We start from the raw sequence: 18,413 nt of genomic DNA on the forward strand, positions 1-18,413 counted from the left end.
ACTAACAAAAAAGTTTTCCCCAACAACGAAAAGCTAACAAATATTAAGAAATGTGGGTGTTTTGTGTCTAATCCCCCCCGTCTTCCCACGAAGCAAAAGCGATACCGAAGAAAAAATTGAAAAACATTAATTTTGCAAGTATTGCAAATGTTAATGCCAATGTTTTCTAAACTTTCGCATTTGACGTTTGGCCATTTCTGGGTTTATCTTATCACATCAACAGCTAACGCATAGCTAGCCTTAGTGAATACGTGGGCTCCTTGGGAGTCATCGCTAAAGAACATTTGTCTGGCCATTCTTCGACAGGCCTGACGAAATGAAAGCCAAACGTGTTCGAGACAAGTGTTTGGCAACAAATTTGCCATTAATTTAGTGATTAAACAACAATTCCGCCCCGCCTTCACAAATTAAAAAGAAAAAAATAAAAAACAAAAACACACACAAAAATCGAAATACAAAACAAAAGAACAAAAACACCACATGAAACGAGTGGTGGCAAGAAATAAAAATAAAAAAAACAAAAAATTTTGCCGACGGAAAAAGAAAGCAGGTCGAAAGATAAAAGTGAAAAAAATCTAAACAATAAGCAAAAAAAAAAAAAAATAATGACAACAAATTGAATATGTTAACATATTTCTAAAAACAAAATAGCAAAAAAATAGAAAAAAAGTTAAACTTTTGAAATATTGAAAAATTAGAAAAAAAGTTTTCTAACAGCAAACAATTTATCAAAATGTCGTCGTTCTTCATTAAAGTTAAACTAAAAATATCCATAAATTTATGATTTATGGCATTGTATAGATAAAAAATTTGTAATAAGAACTGTTTTTTATGAAAATAAAATAGTGTAAAAATTCTTCAAAAATAGTTTTGGTGTTCCTTTTTGTATTAATTTGTGTGTAAAAATCAGTTTGAAAGTTTTTTGGTGAAGTTTAAAAATTTTAAAAAAATTACTAAAAATTTCACATGTGAAAATTTGTGCATAAAATTTTTATAAAAAAAAAATCCTTCAAATAGTGCTTAACCAAGAAGAAAAAGAAAAATACCCCATTGAGTGAAATAGTTACGAATAAAATTTACACAAAAAATCGGTTTCATATAAAAAGCTGGAATTTTGCTGAATATTCCGTCGGCTTTGCAGAATATTTTCTTTAAACATCCACTTGCCGTTAATCAAGCAACAAGAAAGCAGTCAGCATCTCAGCACCATGGATTGCGATTATTCTAAATTTCTTTATAAACGTAAGTAAGCAAATGTTAAAAAAAAAATCTGATTACTATAACGATCGATTCAGAATCACTTTCTGAATCGATTTAGAAATGTCCGTCTGTCTAGGTGTCAATGTTTTTTTTTTTTTTTTGTGTACAAATCGCAATTTTCATTCGCCTATTTTCAAATTTGGTTTTTTGGCTTAGAGACCTTTTGAAATTGGATAAAATCGGTTCAGATTTGGATATAACTTCCATATGTAGGTTCATCCGATTTGGTTTAATATTGCAACAATGTGGTTATTTCTTGACTGAACCTCACGAAATTCGACACGAAGGATTTTCATAAGACTCTTGATTACTGAATTTCATAGATTTAGATATAGCTCCCATATACATGTTTAACAGATTTTCTGTAATATGGTAATAATGTGGTGATTTTTAACAGATCCACACGAAATTTGGCATATGCCATTCCGTAACCCACTGTGGGAGAAAATCAAAAAAAAAAAAAAACAAACAAGTAAAAAAGAAACAAAACAATTTCGGCCGGGCCGAATCTTATATACCCTCCACCATGGATCGCATTTGTCGAGTTCTTTTCCCGGCATCACTTCTTAGGCACAAAAAAGGTATAAAAAAAGATTTGCTCTGCTTTTAGAGCGATATCAAGATAGGGTCCGGTTTGGACCACAATTTAATTATATGCTGGAGACCTGTGTAAAATGTCAGCCAATTCGAATGAGAATTGCGCCCTTTGGGGGCTCAATAATTAAAATAGAGAGATCGATTTATATGGGAGCTGTATCAGGCTATAGACCGATTCAGACCATAATAAACACGTCAATTGATGGTCATGAGAGGATCCGTCGCACATAATTTCAGGCAAATTGGATAATAATTGCGACCTCTAGAGGCTCAAGAAGTCAAGACCCAAGATCGGTTTATATGGCAGCTATATCAGGTTATGAACCGATTTGAACCATATTTGGCACAGTTGTTGAAAGTAAGAATAAAATACGTCGTGCAAAATTTCAGCCAAATCAGATAGGAATTGCGCCCTCTAAAAGCTCAAGAAGTCAAGTCCCCAGATCTGTTTATATGACAGCTATATCAGGTTATGAAGCGATTTGAACCTTATTTGGCCCATTTGTTGAAAGTAAGAATAAAATACGTCGTGCAAAATTTCAGCCAAATCGGATAGGAATTGCGCCCTCTAGAAGCGTAAGAAGTCAAGACCCAAGATCGGTTTATATGACAGCTATAACAGGTTATGGACCGATTCGAACCATACTTGGCACAGTTGTTGGATATCATAATAAAACACGTCATGCAAAATTTCATTCCAATCGGATAAGAAATGCACCCTCTCGAGGCTCAAGAAGTCCAGACCCAAGATTGGTTTATATGACAGCTATATCAGGTTATGAACCGATTCGAAACATACTTGGCACAGTTGTTGGAAATCACAACAAAACACGTCGTGCAGAATTTCATTTCAATCGGTTAAGAATTGCGCACTATAGAGGCTCAAGGAGTCAAGACCCAAGATCGGTTTATATGACAGTTATAACAGGTTATGGATCGATTCGAACCATACTTAGCACAGTTGTTGGATGTCATAACAAAATACGTCGTGCAAAATTTCATCCCAATCGGTTAAGAATTGCGCCCTCTGGAGGCTCAAGAAGTCAAGACCCAAGATTGGTTTATATGGCAGCTATATCAAAACCTGGACCGATATGGCCCATTTACAATACCAACCGACCTACACTAATAAGAAGTATTTGTGCAAAATTTCAAGAGGCTAGCTTTACTCCTTCGGAAGTTAGCGTGCTTTCGACAGACGGACGGACGGACGGACAGACAGACGGACATGGCTAGATCGACATAATATGTCACGACGATCAAGAATATATATACTTTATGGGGTCTCAGACGAATATTTCGAGTAGTTACAATCAGAATGACAAAATTAGTATACCCCCCATCTTATGGTGGAGGCTATAATTAAAGGGATTTGGAAATGCAGCACGAATTTGACATCCATATTTGAGTCGAAATGTCTGAGGTGCCATCCCTCCCCTAATGAACACTTCTCATTACCCTAATTTTTAAAAACACCAGGAACCGAGCAGGGGAAAACTTCTCACACATCAATGAGTGTTTTCTGATTCAATTTGAAACTCTATGATAAGGGACTTTTTTATAGCCGAGTTCGAACGGCGTCCCGCAGTGCGACACCTCTTTTGGGAAAATTTTTTAAATGACCATGCATGGCCTCGCAAATGTCGCCAACATTAAGGGGGGATAAACACCGCTTTGTCCGATGTTCTGGCCAGGATTCGAACGCGTTCAGCATCATAGGCTAAAATGGCACGAATTCGATATCCGCATTCAGGGCGAAGTGTCCCACCCTGAAAATATATTAGAGAGTTAAACTTTGGCTAGTAGGATATATATTTTGGATCGTCTTATCATTCTTAGTCGATTTAGCCATTTTCGTCTGTCCATCCAGCCGTCCGTCCGTCTGGCGAAAAACCACGATAGTGATCGAACGCGTAAAGCTAGCCGCTTGAAACTTTGCACAGATACTTCTTATTGATGTAGATATTTGACGATTGCAAATGGGTAGAGATGGGTTTCTACCGGTTGAATACCCAACGCTTGGGTATTTACCCTATAAATACCTTTTTTGTGTATTTATTTGAATAGGGGTCTACCAGAACCCACTGTGCCAAATTTCATTGAAATCGAATGAAAAATTACCAATTTATTGCCTCAAGACTTTAAGTCTGAAGATTGGTCTATATAGCGGCTATGTATTGGGTTGCTCAAAAAGTAATTGCGGATTTTTTAAAAGAAAGTAAATGCATTTTTAATAAAACTTAGAATGAACTTTAATCAATTATACTTTTTTACACTTTTTCTCTAAAGCAAGCTAAAAGTAACAGCTGATACCCGACAGAAGAAAGAATGCAATTACAGAGTCACAAGCTGTGAATAAATTTGTCAACGCCGGCTATATGAAAAATCCGTAATTACTTTTTGGGCAATCCAATATAATAAAAATCCGATTTCATGAGATCAGAAGATCAGATTTATATACAAAGAATACGAAATGATGTTTTTTTATACCCAAGATATCTGCAAAATTATAAATACCCAGCTTTTGGGTATAAATGTGTAAATATCCGGGTATTTATCCAATTAACCCAATTTATCGGATAAATACCTTTTGGGTATTTACCCATCACCCATCTCTACAAATCGGCCATATCGGTTTAGATTTGGATATAGCCCCATTATAAATTGATCCCCCGATTTGACTTCTTGAGCCCTTAGAAGCCTCAATTTTCATACGATTTAGCTGAAATTTGGAGCAAAGACTTGTGTTATGACTTTCAACATTCATACCAAATATGATCCGAATCGTTTTATAAACCAAATAAACCGATCTGCGGATGTGGCTGTTTCTTTTAAGAGCTACAAGAAAGTTTTTCGTAGAAAAAAAGCACATAAAATTCCGAAAAATGCATAAAATCTTTATTTGAATCGATAGGACTGTCCATATAATTTAATGCTTGAAGATTATTTCATGCAAATGTTGCCCGTGTCTACGTCTCAAATGGTCCATCCGCTTAGTCCAATTTTGGCATATCCTTTCCAACATTTCGACCGGTATATAACAAATAAATGCTTCAATGTTGTCTTTCAATGCATCAATTGAAGCGGTCTCGTCTGTATCACTCTGCAAATGCAAATTTTGCCCATGAACATTCCACTAAGGAACAGGGGCAAACTTCTCACATATCATTGAGTGCAGTACGATTCAAGTTTAAGCTCAATGATAAAGGGCCTCCTTTTTATAGCCGAATCCGAATGGCGTGCCGCAGTGCGACACCTTTTTGGAGAGAAGTTTTACATGGCATAGTACCTCACAAATATTGCCAGAATTAGGAGGGGAAACCATCGCTGAAAATTTTTTCTCATGGTCTCGCCAGGATTCGAACCCAGACGTTCAGCGTCATAGGCAGACATGCTAGCCTCTGCGCTACGGTGGCCTCCATCTGTCTGATATGAGCTTTAACGTAGCCCACAAAAAAATCGCACGATCTAAGCACCCAATTGATCGGTTCCGAAAGTGAAATAAAATGTTGACCGAACTCCCCTCTCAACAAGTCCCTTGTTACGCGTGCTGTGTAGCTGTGGCACCATCGCGTTGAAACCACATGCCATACAAGTCAAGCTCTTGCATTTTGGGCAAAAAAAGTTGGATATCATCTCACAGTAGCGCTCACCATTCACAGTTACGTTAAGATTAGCATAATCTTTGAAGAAGTACGGTCCAATGATGCCACCAGCCCATAAACCGCACCAAACTGCGACTTTTTCTAGATGCATTGGTAGCTCTTGCAATGCTTCTGGCTGATCTTCACTCCAAAATGGACAATTCTGCTTATTTACGTACCCATTGAGCCAAAAATGAGCTTCGTCGATGGAATGGAAGAAGCGCACGATGAACTTTCCTAACAGAGCACGCATTTTGATAATAAAATTCAATAATTTGCAAGACCTGTTCCTTTGTAAGGCCATTCATGGCTAAATAATAGACCAAACTGAAGATGGTAGACCGTGAAACAAAACTCGAAACGAATGTAAGGTGTTAAAATCAAAAGATAATAGTTAAAAAATCACCCTTTATTATGCCAATCTATTTGTGAGGACGACCACAGTAATAATTTTTGAGTATGGGTATACTCATTGTCTTGTACCCACCTAACGGGTTTCCCCGGGGTCTACCTAACTCATATTGGTTTAAAATAGCTTTGCATTCGCACAAACAAATGAGTCTTAACTGAAAAGCAATAGCAATGCTGTGTTAAGGAATTTACTAATTTTGATATGTTCTAGTTCGAATTTTAAAACATCCAACCTTATCTCGCACCTTCATACTAAGAGTGACCTCTATGCTAAATTTCAAGTTTGTAGCTTCAGAAAATTATCCCTTATATATAGACTAGCTGATTCCGGCCCGCTTTGCTGCACCCGATAATGCTATGTTGGAGAAAAGTATACAAAATTTGTAAATTTCTGCCTAATTTGAGTTGAAAATGTATTCCAGTTTTCCTGTGGATTTTTCAACTCTCAAGTGTTTTTTTTTTTTTTTTTTTTTTTTATTTATCACTATCCATGTTACAAAGTTAAAATATAAGATTTTCAATATAACATATTATGAGATTTTACATATAGTATTGCATCAAGTAAGGCTTATAATATAATAGAAAAATAAATACCTAGTAAAAGAGCCATGTAAGGAAAAAGATAGGCAAAACCTTTGATAATCTACAAAATTTAAAGAAATTTTCAGTCAACCACTTTAATCATCTTTTTGTTATAAAAGATGTAAATATGGTTAACCGTACAAATGTCTTATTAAATGGATATGTGAAGATCTGCATCTATCTTCAAATCTTTGTGAAATTTCATTAAATATTTCAGATAACAACTTAAAATTAAATCTTGAATGTAATGTATTCGTTGGAAATCTTCTTGGTAGATTTAAGATACATTTTAGGTTTTTGTTTTGAATGACTTGAAGTTTTTTGAGATTCGTTTGTGTCATCTGTGTTGACCAAATTGGGCAACCGTAAGTAATGATCGGCCGGATACACATTTTATAAATTAGTGTTTTATTTTTGACATTTAGTTTTGATTTTCTGTTTAACAGCGGAAACAATGCTCGTCCGCATTTTATAGCTTTCCCAGAAATATAAGATATGTGGGCATTAAAGTTGAGTTTTTTGTCGAATAACACGCCTAAATATTTCACCGAATCCTCCAGGGGAATGATCTCATTATTCACCGACAACTGAATACTAGGAATTCTTTTTGGCGATTTGTTATAAGGAAAAATTATTGCTTTTGTTTTGGCGGAGTTGATCTTGATTTTCCATCTGTCAAAATATTTTTGAGAAACAGTTATCGCCTTTTTCATGTTCTTGACTAAAGCATTCGAAACTTTTCCTGAAGTGATTAGGGCAGAGTCATCCGCATAAAACGCTGCCTTTTGATTTCTTGGGATACTAAAGTCCGCAGTAAAGATGGAGTATAAGTGGGGCGAGAGAATTGAGCCCTGGGGGACACCTGCTGGAATTGAACGTTCTGTGGATATTCCTTCACCTACTGTTACAATAAATGATCTTCCCAATAGAAAACTTTGTATCATTTTTTGCAAATAAATAGGATATCCAAACTGGTTCATCTTAAAAATAAGTCCATTATGCCAAATAGAATCAAATGCCTTTTCTATATCAAGAAAAACAACACCCGTTGATTTCCGATTTTCCTTGTTAGTTTTAATATAATTTAAAACTCGTTTAAGTTGGTGAATAGTAGAATGATCTCTTCTAAATCCGAATTGCTCCTTATTAATAATACGATTGTTCTCCGAATACTCTACAATTCTGGAATACTTTATCTAGACCACATAAAATGCTGATTGGTCTGTAGCTAGCTGCTTGCTTTGCGTCTTTGCCAGCCTTTAAGACTGGAACAATTTTCGCCTTTTTAAATTGCATTGGGAAATAACCGTTTAAAATACACCAGTTGAAAATGATGGCCAGTTTATGAAAAAATATTTCAGGCATTTTTTTCAAAAATATTGCTTTTATGCCATCGACTCCAGCGGCTTTGTTATTTTTTAATTGGCTAACTATTAATTTGATTTCATTACTAGTCGTAAGTGCTTCATTTGCAGTGTTTGGAATTCGTTGTGAATTTAACCATTGAATATGTTTTTCAACCTTACCTTCAACAGAGGAATGTGAACTCAAAGTGGTTTTATGTGCATTTTCAAACGAGTCAGCTATAAGGTTTGCTTTATCTGTGTTGCATAAGACATCAGTTCCGTTTGATTTTAAATTTCCAACTGAGCATTTTTTCCCTTTTATGGCCTTCGTTATTGCCCAAAACTTTTTCCTACCAGGTGGCAACCCTTGTAGAAAATTATTCCAGCTGTTATTTCTGTCTTGACAAGTGTGCCAGCTGATCAGTTTCGACAGCTGTTTCAAGACACATGTAAGGTAGATTCTTTCTTGAACATTATTGGATCTTTGTAACTTTCTGGTATATCTTCGTCTTTGCCCGATTAAATATATAGTTAATCGAGACAATCGTTGCTGCCAAGCTTGTTTTTCGACTTTTGGAACCTTTTCTGCGGCGCCTTGGACAATTTTCGTTATTCGGGATAAGGTAATTTCAATATTTGTTAATGAGATATTTAAAGGCTCTATGCTAAGGCTTTGTATTTTATTTTCAGCCCAGTTTTGTATGGCATTCCAGTCAGCAAGTTTTAGTTGTGGTACTAAAATTCGTCTTTCAGAAACTTGGCCGTATATTTGGCATGTGATGGGAACATGATCCGATTGGAGCTCACCTGGATGTGTCTCAAGCGGTGAAATATTAATGCTGGAATTTGTTAATAAAATGTCAACAACTGAAGGGCGCTTCGCCAATGTTCCCTGTGGATATCTTGTGAATTCTGTAGGCGCATAGATGTAAAAATTCGATTGAAGTTGATTATTGAATAAACAGTTTCCGGCAGAATTGTTGTGGAAACAATTCCAGCTTTTATGATGCGCGTTTAAATCTCCAAAAATTAAATAATCTTCTGATATAGACGTCATTTTATCTATGTCATGAGCAAAATTGGCTGTATATTTCGGGCTATAAGCTGCAATTAATCTTATTGGTCTATGGTCAATGTTAATTAGTATCGAAATGTTTTCCAATTCGTATGTTGGGATATGAGGCAATATTTGATGTGGTATTTTGTTTTTAATTGCAATTAGTACGCCTCCACCGTGCGTTGGTCTGTCGGCTCTGTATATTTTATAGTTGGTTATTTTGAATTTATGATGCTCTTTTAAAAAAGTCTCATTAATTAAGGCTATGTGGATTTGCTTTTGGTGCAAGAAGTGTTCCAATTCAATAACAGAATTTCTATTCGTTATGCCTTGTGAGTTCCAGTGCATAACATTTAATCGATTTATTATATTAGGATTATATGACATGACGAAGCATATTTCCTAGTACTCTCATTTTATCAAATTTATTTGTGCATTTTTCCAATGCATCTATTGCTTCGAAAAATATTTCCATAATTTTATCGTTTGACAAATCGTCATTAGTTCTATTGTTCGAGTTCGATAATGGAACATTTTTACTGTTGTGGTCATTCTTGGGCCAGGAAGGCACTTGAAATTGCGCAGCTTGACGACTTGTAGATGGAAAGTCGTCATTTGACATGCTAAAGTCTTGAGACGGAATAAATTTGTTATATTTTCGGTTTGCAGTTACCTTTTGTCGAATTTCCATATACTCCTTTCGAGAAGGGCAACGTGGGTCATCCGCACGATGGTTTACATGTTTTAAATTCCTCTTAGCACAATTAAAACATTTGTACACAACAGCATCATCCTTGGGGGCTTTTTGTAATTGACATACTGAATAGTCGTGGGGCCCACCACAACCCAAGCACGCATTATCTCTAAAACAGTTTGAGGAACCATGGCCAAACATGGCACATTTGGAGCATTGTGTGGGGCCCCTGGATCTTTTTTGTGGGTTTCGCCAGTAAACGACGATTCCACAAACGTAGCGTATTTTACGAACTTCTCTCTTCGAAATTTTAGTGCGATCAAACTCAAGCATGTATAATGCGTCGTCGACGTTGGAACGAGCGGTTTTAACCTCTGTAACCTTCGTTGGTTGAATGTTGTACTTCGTGTTGAACTCTTCAATTATGAAAGCAGTCTCCAGCTGTGGAAGCCCAAATAAGGCCAGTTTAAAAGCTTTTCTATCCAATACTGGATGAGTATAAAATTTCATTTTCTTTTCTTTGAGATATTTTATGATTTCATCATAATATGCTAGGGTACTCGGCCCAAGTTTTGTTCCAATTGACATCCTCTTATAATTGCATTTGGTACCAAAAAGTTTGATAACTGAACTGAAGCTATGGCAATTATCTACAATAATTGGTGGAATCTTATCTTCAATAGAAATGTTTTGGTTTGCATCCATTATGGAACTGTTGTCGTCACTTTCGTCGAGATCAGATAAACAACTGAAACGATTAGAGTTTCTATCCATAGTCTTAGGAACTTTGAATCGTGGGTTGTTTCCCCAATATTGTTTACGTTTATTGTTCATTTTAATGGAAATAAATTCCAACAAATTGGTTTGTTTTATTTATTTTCCTTTTTGTATCAGCTGTTTAATTAACTACCGCACACGTTGATAGTCAATAGTAAACTACTACTCTCAAGTGTCTCATATATTAACCCCAAGTAATTAAAAGTCTTGTTTGGGGGTGTGGTGGACCTCCAGAGACTTGGTCCTAAAAGTGAAAGTCAATATCGTGCTCTACTCCCAAAGATCTATCATTTTAGATCCGTACAGCCAGGTTATTTTAGATCCGGCCACCGTACGCCTAGGTTCGAATCCTGGCGAGACCATCAGAAAAAAAAATTTTTCATCTGTGGTTTTCCCCTTCTAATGCTGGCGAGATTTGTGAGGTACTATGCCATGTAAAACTTCTCTCCAAAGAGGTGTCGCACTGCGGCTCGCCGTTCGGACTCGGCTATAAAAAGGAGGCCCCTTATCATTGAGCTTAAACTTGAAACGGACTGCACTCATTGATATGTGAGAAGTTTGCCCCTGTTCCTTAGTGGAATGTTAATAGGCAAAAATTGCAATTTGCAATTTACAGCCATGGTCAGTAAATATGTCCGATTTGAGGGGTATTTTTTGGGGATCCACAATTGAATATCAGATTCGTTTTCTACTCTCAAATATCTTTAATTTGATACCCATATTGTAGTGATTGGTCTATAAATCCATTTAGCGTGTTTTGGAGGTGGGCGGCCCTCTTAGGCACCCCACCCCAGATTTTGATTCCAAAAATTTGTTTTTAGGTTACTGTAAGTGTGTGTGTGTGGAGGCCACTGGATCGCAGAGGTTAGTATGTCCGCATATGGAGCTGCACACCTGGGTTCAAATCCTGGCGGGAACATTAGAAAATTTGTCAGCGGTGGTTTTCCCCTCCTAATGCTGGCGACATTTGTGAGGTACTTTTCCATGTAAAAACTTCTCCCCAAAGAGGTGTCGCTCTGCGGTACGCTGTTCAGACTCTACTATAGAAAAGAGGTCCCCTATCACTGAGCTTAAAATTGAGTTGGACAGCACTCATTGATATGTGAGAAGTTTGCCCCAGTTTCTTAATGGAATGTTCATGGGCACATTTGCATTTGCAAGTGTGCAAACAAAATTTCGCTTAAATCGCCCTACCCATTTCCGATATCTGGGGTATTTGAAAACTATGGCAATGGGAAGGGTGGGAAAGCTAAAAAATAATACCTCAAGCAATCGTAAGGAAATTCCAATATTTTATTTGTATACCCTCCACCATAGGATGGGGGTATACTAATTTCGTCATTCTGTTTGTAACAACTCGAAATATGCGTCTAAGACCCCATAAAGTATATATATTCTTGATCGTTATGACATTTCACGTCGATCTATCCATGTCCGTCCGTCCGTCCGTCCGTCCGTCCGTCCGTCAGTCCGTCAGTCCGTCCGTCAGTCCATCCGCCTGTCCGTCCGTCTGTCCGAGGTCCGTCTGTCCGAGGTCCGTCTGTCCGAGGTCCGTCTGTCCAGCCGTCCGTCCGTCTGTTCGTCCGTCCGTCCGTCCTTCTGTCTGTCCGTCCATCCGTCCGTCCATCCGTCCGTCTATCCATCCGTCCGTCCATCCGTCCGTCCGTCTGTCCGAGGTCCGTCTGTCCGAGGTCCGTCTGTCCAGCCGTCCGTCCGTCTGTCCAGTCATCCGTCCGTCTGCCCATCTGTCCGTCCATCCGTCCGTCCGTCCGTCTGCCCATCTGTCCGTCCATCTGTCCGTCCATCCGTCCGTCCATCCGTCCGTCCGTCCACCGTCCGTCCATCCGTCCGTCCATCCGTCCGTCCATCCGTCCGTCCATCCGTCCGTCCATCCGTCCGTCCATCCGTCCGTCCATCCGTCCGTCCATCCGTCCGTCCATCCGTCCGTCCATCCGTCCGTCCATTCGTCCGTCCATCCGTCCGTCCATCCGTCCGTCCGTCTGTCCGTCCGTCCGTCCGTCTGTCCGTCCGTCTGTCCATCCGTCCGTCCGTCCGTCCATCTGTCCATCCATCTGTCCGTCTGTCGAAAGCACACTTACTTTCGAAGGAGTAAAGCGCAAATCGGTACATAACCTGATATAGCCGATCAGGAATCTTGATTTCTTAAGCCCCTAGAGGGCGCAATTCTTATCCGATTTGGAAGAAATTTTGTACAATGGCTTCTCCCATGACCTTCAACATACGTGTCTTACATGTTCTAAATAGATCTAAAGCTTGAAACAGCTCCCATATAAACCGATCTCCGCCATGTAGAGGCTCAAGAAGCAATTTTTATCCGAATGAACTGAAATATTGCACAATGACTTCTACAATGTTAAGCATTGAATTAATTTATGGTCTGAATCGTAATGTAATTTGTTTGAATATACAATTGGCAGAATCGTTTCATTGAATCGGAACTCTAACTAATCGATGATGAACCGGTGAGTTGAACTTACCATTCAATGAAACGCTTCTGCCAATGGTGTGATATATCCCCTTAGATTAAAGTAAACACTCTCGCTTTTCTGATAACAATCTTGAGTTAGTTTCCTATAAAACAACCTTTAATGACTTAACAACCGATTGAATCGTGTAGTTTAAGCCCCCTATGCCTTTACCCCTCCATAGCTTTTAAGAATTATGATAATGGATTCTATTCGGTAAATCAACCTTCAAACATAACCACAAGTCCCGTAGCAATCTAATAACAATTGCCAAGCGTTTTTCTTTCAAAAGTTTTCTTCTAAATTTATGCTTCTTTTCAACTCACAACAAATAAATTGTAGCTAATTTTTATGCAAATAAATCATTTGGGGGGAAAAAAACTTAAACCGCGTTTTGCTGCAACAAAATAAACTGCCCACACTTTACCCAAACGCCAAATAAATTTAGAGAACTCGTCAAAATTTACACACCAAAAAAGAAATGGAGAGAACAAAAACAAAAAAAAAAAAAAAAACGAAACGCACACTAAAACACCATTTTTGCCTCATAAATTTGGGCTGTAATTAACGTTAATATCAGACGCACGCACCAAACAGCCAAAAAGTCAAAATAGCGCCAAACAACGCAACGCATAAATCTTGGCGAAAAACAGCGCCAAAAGGCGGCAAAGAACGCTCTTGTGAGCACGCTGTCATTATAGCGGAGAAAAACAAAAAATTGGTAAATGCCAGGCAGGAAAACCCCATTGGGAATGTTGTGAGGCCACAACACCTGCAAGCCAAACACCCACTGTGAGAGAGGTGATACAACTTACCGGTCCCCCCTCCCCCATTCAATGCTAAGAAAACACCTGAGAGGTAAACTCTAAGAATCTGTCCACCCCATTCTTTGTTAAAACGGCGGATGGCTGTAATTCATCATCTGCAGCATTGTACAGCAATCCATTCGTTGCCATCACCAACGTCTTTAACAGACGAACAGAGAATTTTTCAAAATGAGGAAAAAAAGCGTTAACAAGCTTTCAGCATATACTTAAGGAAAACAAAAAATTGTGAACCTTTCATTAAATCATAGAGATATTAGGGTGTAACGGGCAAACTTATTTTCTTCAATAAATTTAAAATTGCCATAAGGGCAATAACAACCACGGCGGTAAGGTCACGAACAGTCTTGCAGTGTAAGAAGGAGATTAAAGCCTTCTTTGAGGGTGGGGAAAATCTCCCTTGTTTAGGTGCCGGGCCATAACGAAGTAAGGGGAAATGAAAGGGCAGACGATTTGGCGGTGAATGCCAGAGGACTGCCGTCAATAAACTTGGTTAGCCTTTCGGTTCGACGCAGTCCAAGTCAAGGGAGTGGGCGACGGAGAGGGTAGCTTTATTACCTAGGGCGAGGGTAGCTTTATTACCCTTACCTTGGGTAAGGGTAATTTTAATACATTTTTCTTTGAAAAAGGTTAGTATTATTGCCCTTTCCCTTGGACAAGAGCAGTTTTAATACCCCTTTTTCTTGGGCAAAGGTAGTTTTAAAACCCTTTTCTTTTGAAAAGGGTAGTGTTTATACCCTTTCCCTTGGAAAAGGGCTGTTTTATTACCCTCTTATTTGGGAAAGGGTACTTTCATTACCCTCTCATTTGGGGAAGGGTAGTTTTGTTACCCGTTCCCTTGGGGAAGTGTAGTTTGGTTACCCGTTTCCTTGGGGAAGTATAGTTTTGCTACCCTTTCCCTTGGGGTAGTTTTGTTGCTCTTTGCCTTGGGGATGGTAATTTTTTACCTGTTCCCTTGAGAAAGGGTAGTTGTTTTCCTTTTCCCTTGTGAAAGGGTAGTCTTGTTGCCCTTTGCCTTGGAGGGAGGTAGTTAGAGGGTATTTTTGTTACCCTTTCCCTAGGGAAAGTATAGTCCTTTCTCTTGGGGGAGTGCAGTTTTCTTACCCTTTTCCCTTAGGGAGGGGTAGTTTTGTTGTCCTTTCCCTTTGGAAAGGGTAGTTTTGTTAGTCAACGCTTTCCCCTTGGAGAGAGTAGTTTTTCCCCTTCCCCCTTTTTGCTACGCTTTCATGTGGGGAAGGGTAGTTTTGATACACTTTTCTTTGGGATAGGTTAGTTTGATGTGTGGGAAAGTGTAGTTTTTTTTATTTCCCCTTTCTCTTGTCGAAGGAAGTTTAATACCCTTTCCCAGGGGCAAGGGCAATTTTACAACCCTTTCCCTTGGGTAGGGTAGCTCACCCTTTCTCTTGGGAAACGCCAGTTTTGTTACCCTTTCCTTAGGGGAAGGGCAGTTTTTTTTTGCCCTTGCCTTCGAGTGGGGCAAGGGTAATTTTGTTACACTTTTTCTTGGGGTAAGGTAGTTTGATGTTTGGGAAAGTGTAGCTTTATTACACTTTTCCTTGGCGAAGATAGTTTTATTACCCTTTGCATGAAGAAAGGGTAATTTTCACACCCTTTCTCTTTTATAGGGTAGTTTTTTCCCTTTCTCTTGTATAGGGTAGTTTTTTCCTCTTTCCCTTGGGGAAGGGAAGTTTTGTAACCTTTTCCCTTGGGGGAGGGTGGTTTTGTTACCTTTTCCCTTGGGCTGGGTGGTTTAGTTACCCTTTCCTTTGGGGATGGTGGTTACCCTTTGCCTTGGGGAAGGTTAGTTTTGCTACATTTGTCCTGGTAAAAGTGTAGTTTTATTACCCTTTTCCTTGGGAAGGGGTGTTTAATTACCCTTTCCTTTAAGACAAGGTAATTTTAGTACCCTTTCCTTGGGAAATTATAGTTGTGTTGCCATTTCTCTTCGGAAAGGGTAGTTCTGTTACACTTTCCTTTGGGAAAGGGCAGTTCTGTTTACTTTTTCCTTAAGAAAGGGTAGTTTTATTACCCCTTCCCTTGGCAAAGGTTGGTTTTTCTTGGGGTAAGGTAGTTTGATGTTTGGGAAAGTGTAGCTTTATAGCACTTTTCTTTGACGAAAATAGTTTTATTACCCTTTCCCAGAAAAAAGGGTACTTTTGACACCCTTTCTCTTTTATAGGGTAGTTTTTTCCCTTTCTCTTGTATAGGGTAGTTTTTTCCTCTTTCCCTTGGGGAAGGGAAGTTTTGTAACCTTTTCCCTTGGGGGAGGGTGGTCTTGTTACCTTTTCCCTTGGGCTGGGTGGTTCAGTTACTCTTTCCTTTGGGGAAGGTGGTTACCCTTTACCTTGGGGAAGGGTTGTTGTGCTACATTTGTCCTGGTAAAAGTGTAGTTTTATTACCCTTTCCCTTGGGAAGGGGTGTTTTATTACCCTTTCCTTTAAGACAAGGTAATTTTAGTACCCTTTCCTTGGGAAATTATAGTTGTGTTGCCATTTCTCTTCGGAAAGGGTAGTTCTGTTACACTTTCCTTTGGGAAAGGGTAGTTCTGTTTACTCTTCCTTTAAGAAAGGGTAGTTTTATTACCCCTTCCCATGGCAAAGGTTGGTTTTACTACGCTTTCCCTTTGGGTAGTTTACCCAAAGGATAGTTTGTTTACCATTTCCCTTGGAAAACGGTAGGTGTAGTTTTGTTACCATTGCAAATGCAAATTTTGCCCATGAACATTCCACTAAAGAACAAGGGCAAACTTCTCACATATCAATGAGTGCAGTCCTCTTCAAGTTTTAAGCTCTATGATAAGGGGCCTCCTTTTTATAGCCGACTCCGAACGGCGTGCCGCAGTGCGACACCTCTTTGAAGAGAAGTTTTACATGGCATAGTACCTCACAAATGTTACCAGCATTAAGAGGGGAAAACCACCGCTGAAAATTTTTTCTGATAGTCTCGCTAGGATTCGAACCTAGGCGTTCGGCATCATCTCGCCTATGCTTACCTCTGCGCTACGGTCGCCTCCCGTCATGATACCAATAACTATACTGACCTCCTTCTTACTTCTTTTCAGTAATAGCCTCGTCTTCTTACGAACTGGATCCCCCATAGGATTTTCGCTGGCCTACCTTTTGTCGCCTACGACCTTAAATCGGACTGCATCAACCCGAAAGGCTTTGGGTTAACCATGTTTATTGACATTAGTCCTTTGGCCTTCACTGCCCTTCCAAATAGTCTGCACTTTCATTCCCTTTTACACCGTTATGGTGCGTCACCGATGTGGCGGTGCGGATTTTGCCATCCTCATAGAAGGCGTTAATCTCTTTCTTACTCTTCAAGACTGTTCGTCCTGGTTGTTATTACCGTCCTGGTTATTATTGCCTTTATGGCAGTCCCTGGGTTCTCAATGTAGAGCCCCAGACCCACTCTATCCCCCAGCTTTGATCCATCCGTGTAACGTAATCTTCAAGATGACAATACTAGGTTTGCGTCAGTTCAAAACTGTGCCGATGGCAGCAGTGCCTCGCACTCGACCTCAAGTGATCCTTTTGAAATTTACGCATTCCGTGATCGCCCGGTCTTCGCCTGCAGGACCGTATTATGGTTTGGCAATCTAAAAAATATCTCAGTCCCTGGGTTCTTCCCAGGCCCACGCTGTCCTCTAGCTTTGATCCATCCGTGTAACATGATCTTCAAGATGACAATACTAGGGTTGCGTCAGTTCAAAACTGTGCCGATGGCAGTAGTGCCTTGCACTCCGATCGGAAACCTCTTATCTTCCTTCCAGGTTTTCCATTGTCGCCCCGATTATATCGCGATGGTATGAGCTGCTCCAATTCTCAATCTATTCTCCCATCGCCTTGAATCTCATAGTCGCAGTGGCTGCCTCACACTTAATCTGTATGTCAATTGGTCGGACCTGTTCTCTGAACCTTTTATATGGACCTTATGTTGAACTTTTTCTCCATAGCACTCCACCAAACTACTAAGGCGTAAGTAAAAAATCGCAAAAAATAGGTGTTTTCAAAGGTGAAAGACGTAGTACCAGCCTTACGCCAAAGTTTCATGTTCACTAAAGTTTAAATTTCCAAGAAATTCAATGAAAAGCTAAATTCCCATGCAGTTTTCTCAAAAATTTTCCTAGAAACAAAATTTTCTCTAAAACAAAAAATTTTTTATAATCCCACTTTTGCAGTTCACTGTAACTTTTCTTTGTATTGGGAAAATATCCCCATCTCCTACCAAAAGTAAGTGAGCATAATAGTGTTATTGTGTGTGTTTATGTGTCTTCTCACGTGCGTGAGCTCTTGTTGATGTTGGCAGCGGCGTTCGTGCGGTGTCGTTGCCTTCGGGGGCCAAAAAATATGCTAATATTTGTTTGTTTATTCCAAATGTCTATAATTAGCATTCAGTCAAAGAGGTTGTTGTTGTTTTTTTCCTTGGTTGGTTGTGAATTTTCCTCTTTGCCTAAATGTCGCCTAGATTTTATGATTTTTAAGACATTAATGGCCAATTTTCCATTTCTTGAAAATGTATCATGCAGAAGGGTTATAAATTAAAAACCAAAAACAAAAACAAGAACGATATTTGCTGGGCACAGTGGTGTCCATAGCAGTTCATAACGGGGAAGAGCTGTCGATTTGACAAATTGCGCACACGGAGGATATCTTTTTTCTTCGATTCGAATGAAACTCTAAAATTTGTATTTTAAGTTATGGTATAAACGTCCGATATCCTTGCTAAGAAT

At 39.0% G+C, this 18,413-nt stretch overlaps 1 protein-coding gene across 1 annotated transcript in view; it reads left to right on the forward strand.

Moving 5' to 3' along the window:
• Positions 1–855: 855 nt before the first annotated feature.
• Positions 856–18,413, forward strand: part of LOC106095995 (protein scalloped) — a 637,648-nt gene continuing 620,090 nt past the window's right edge. The window contains exon 1 of the mRNA XM_059366792.1: positions 856–1,242. Within this exon, the coding sequence (XP_059222775.1) occupies positions 1,209–1,242 (34 nt within the window). The 5' untranslated portion in view covers positions 856–1,208. The remainder of the gene's footprint in view (positions 1,243–18,413) is intronic.

This window comes from Stomoxys calcitrans, chromosome 4 (genome assembly GCF_963082655.1).
Source record: "Stomoxys calcitrans chromosome 4, idStoCalc2.1, whole genome shotgun sequence".
NCBI lineage: Eukaryota > Metazoa > Arthropoda > Insecta > Diptera > Muscidae > Stomoxys > Stomoxys calcitrans.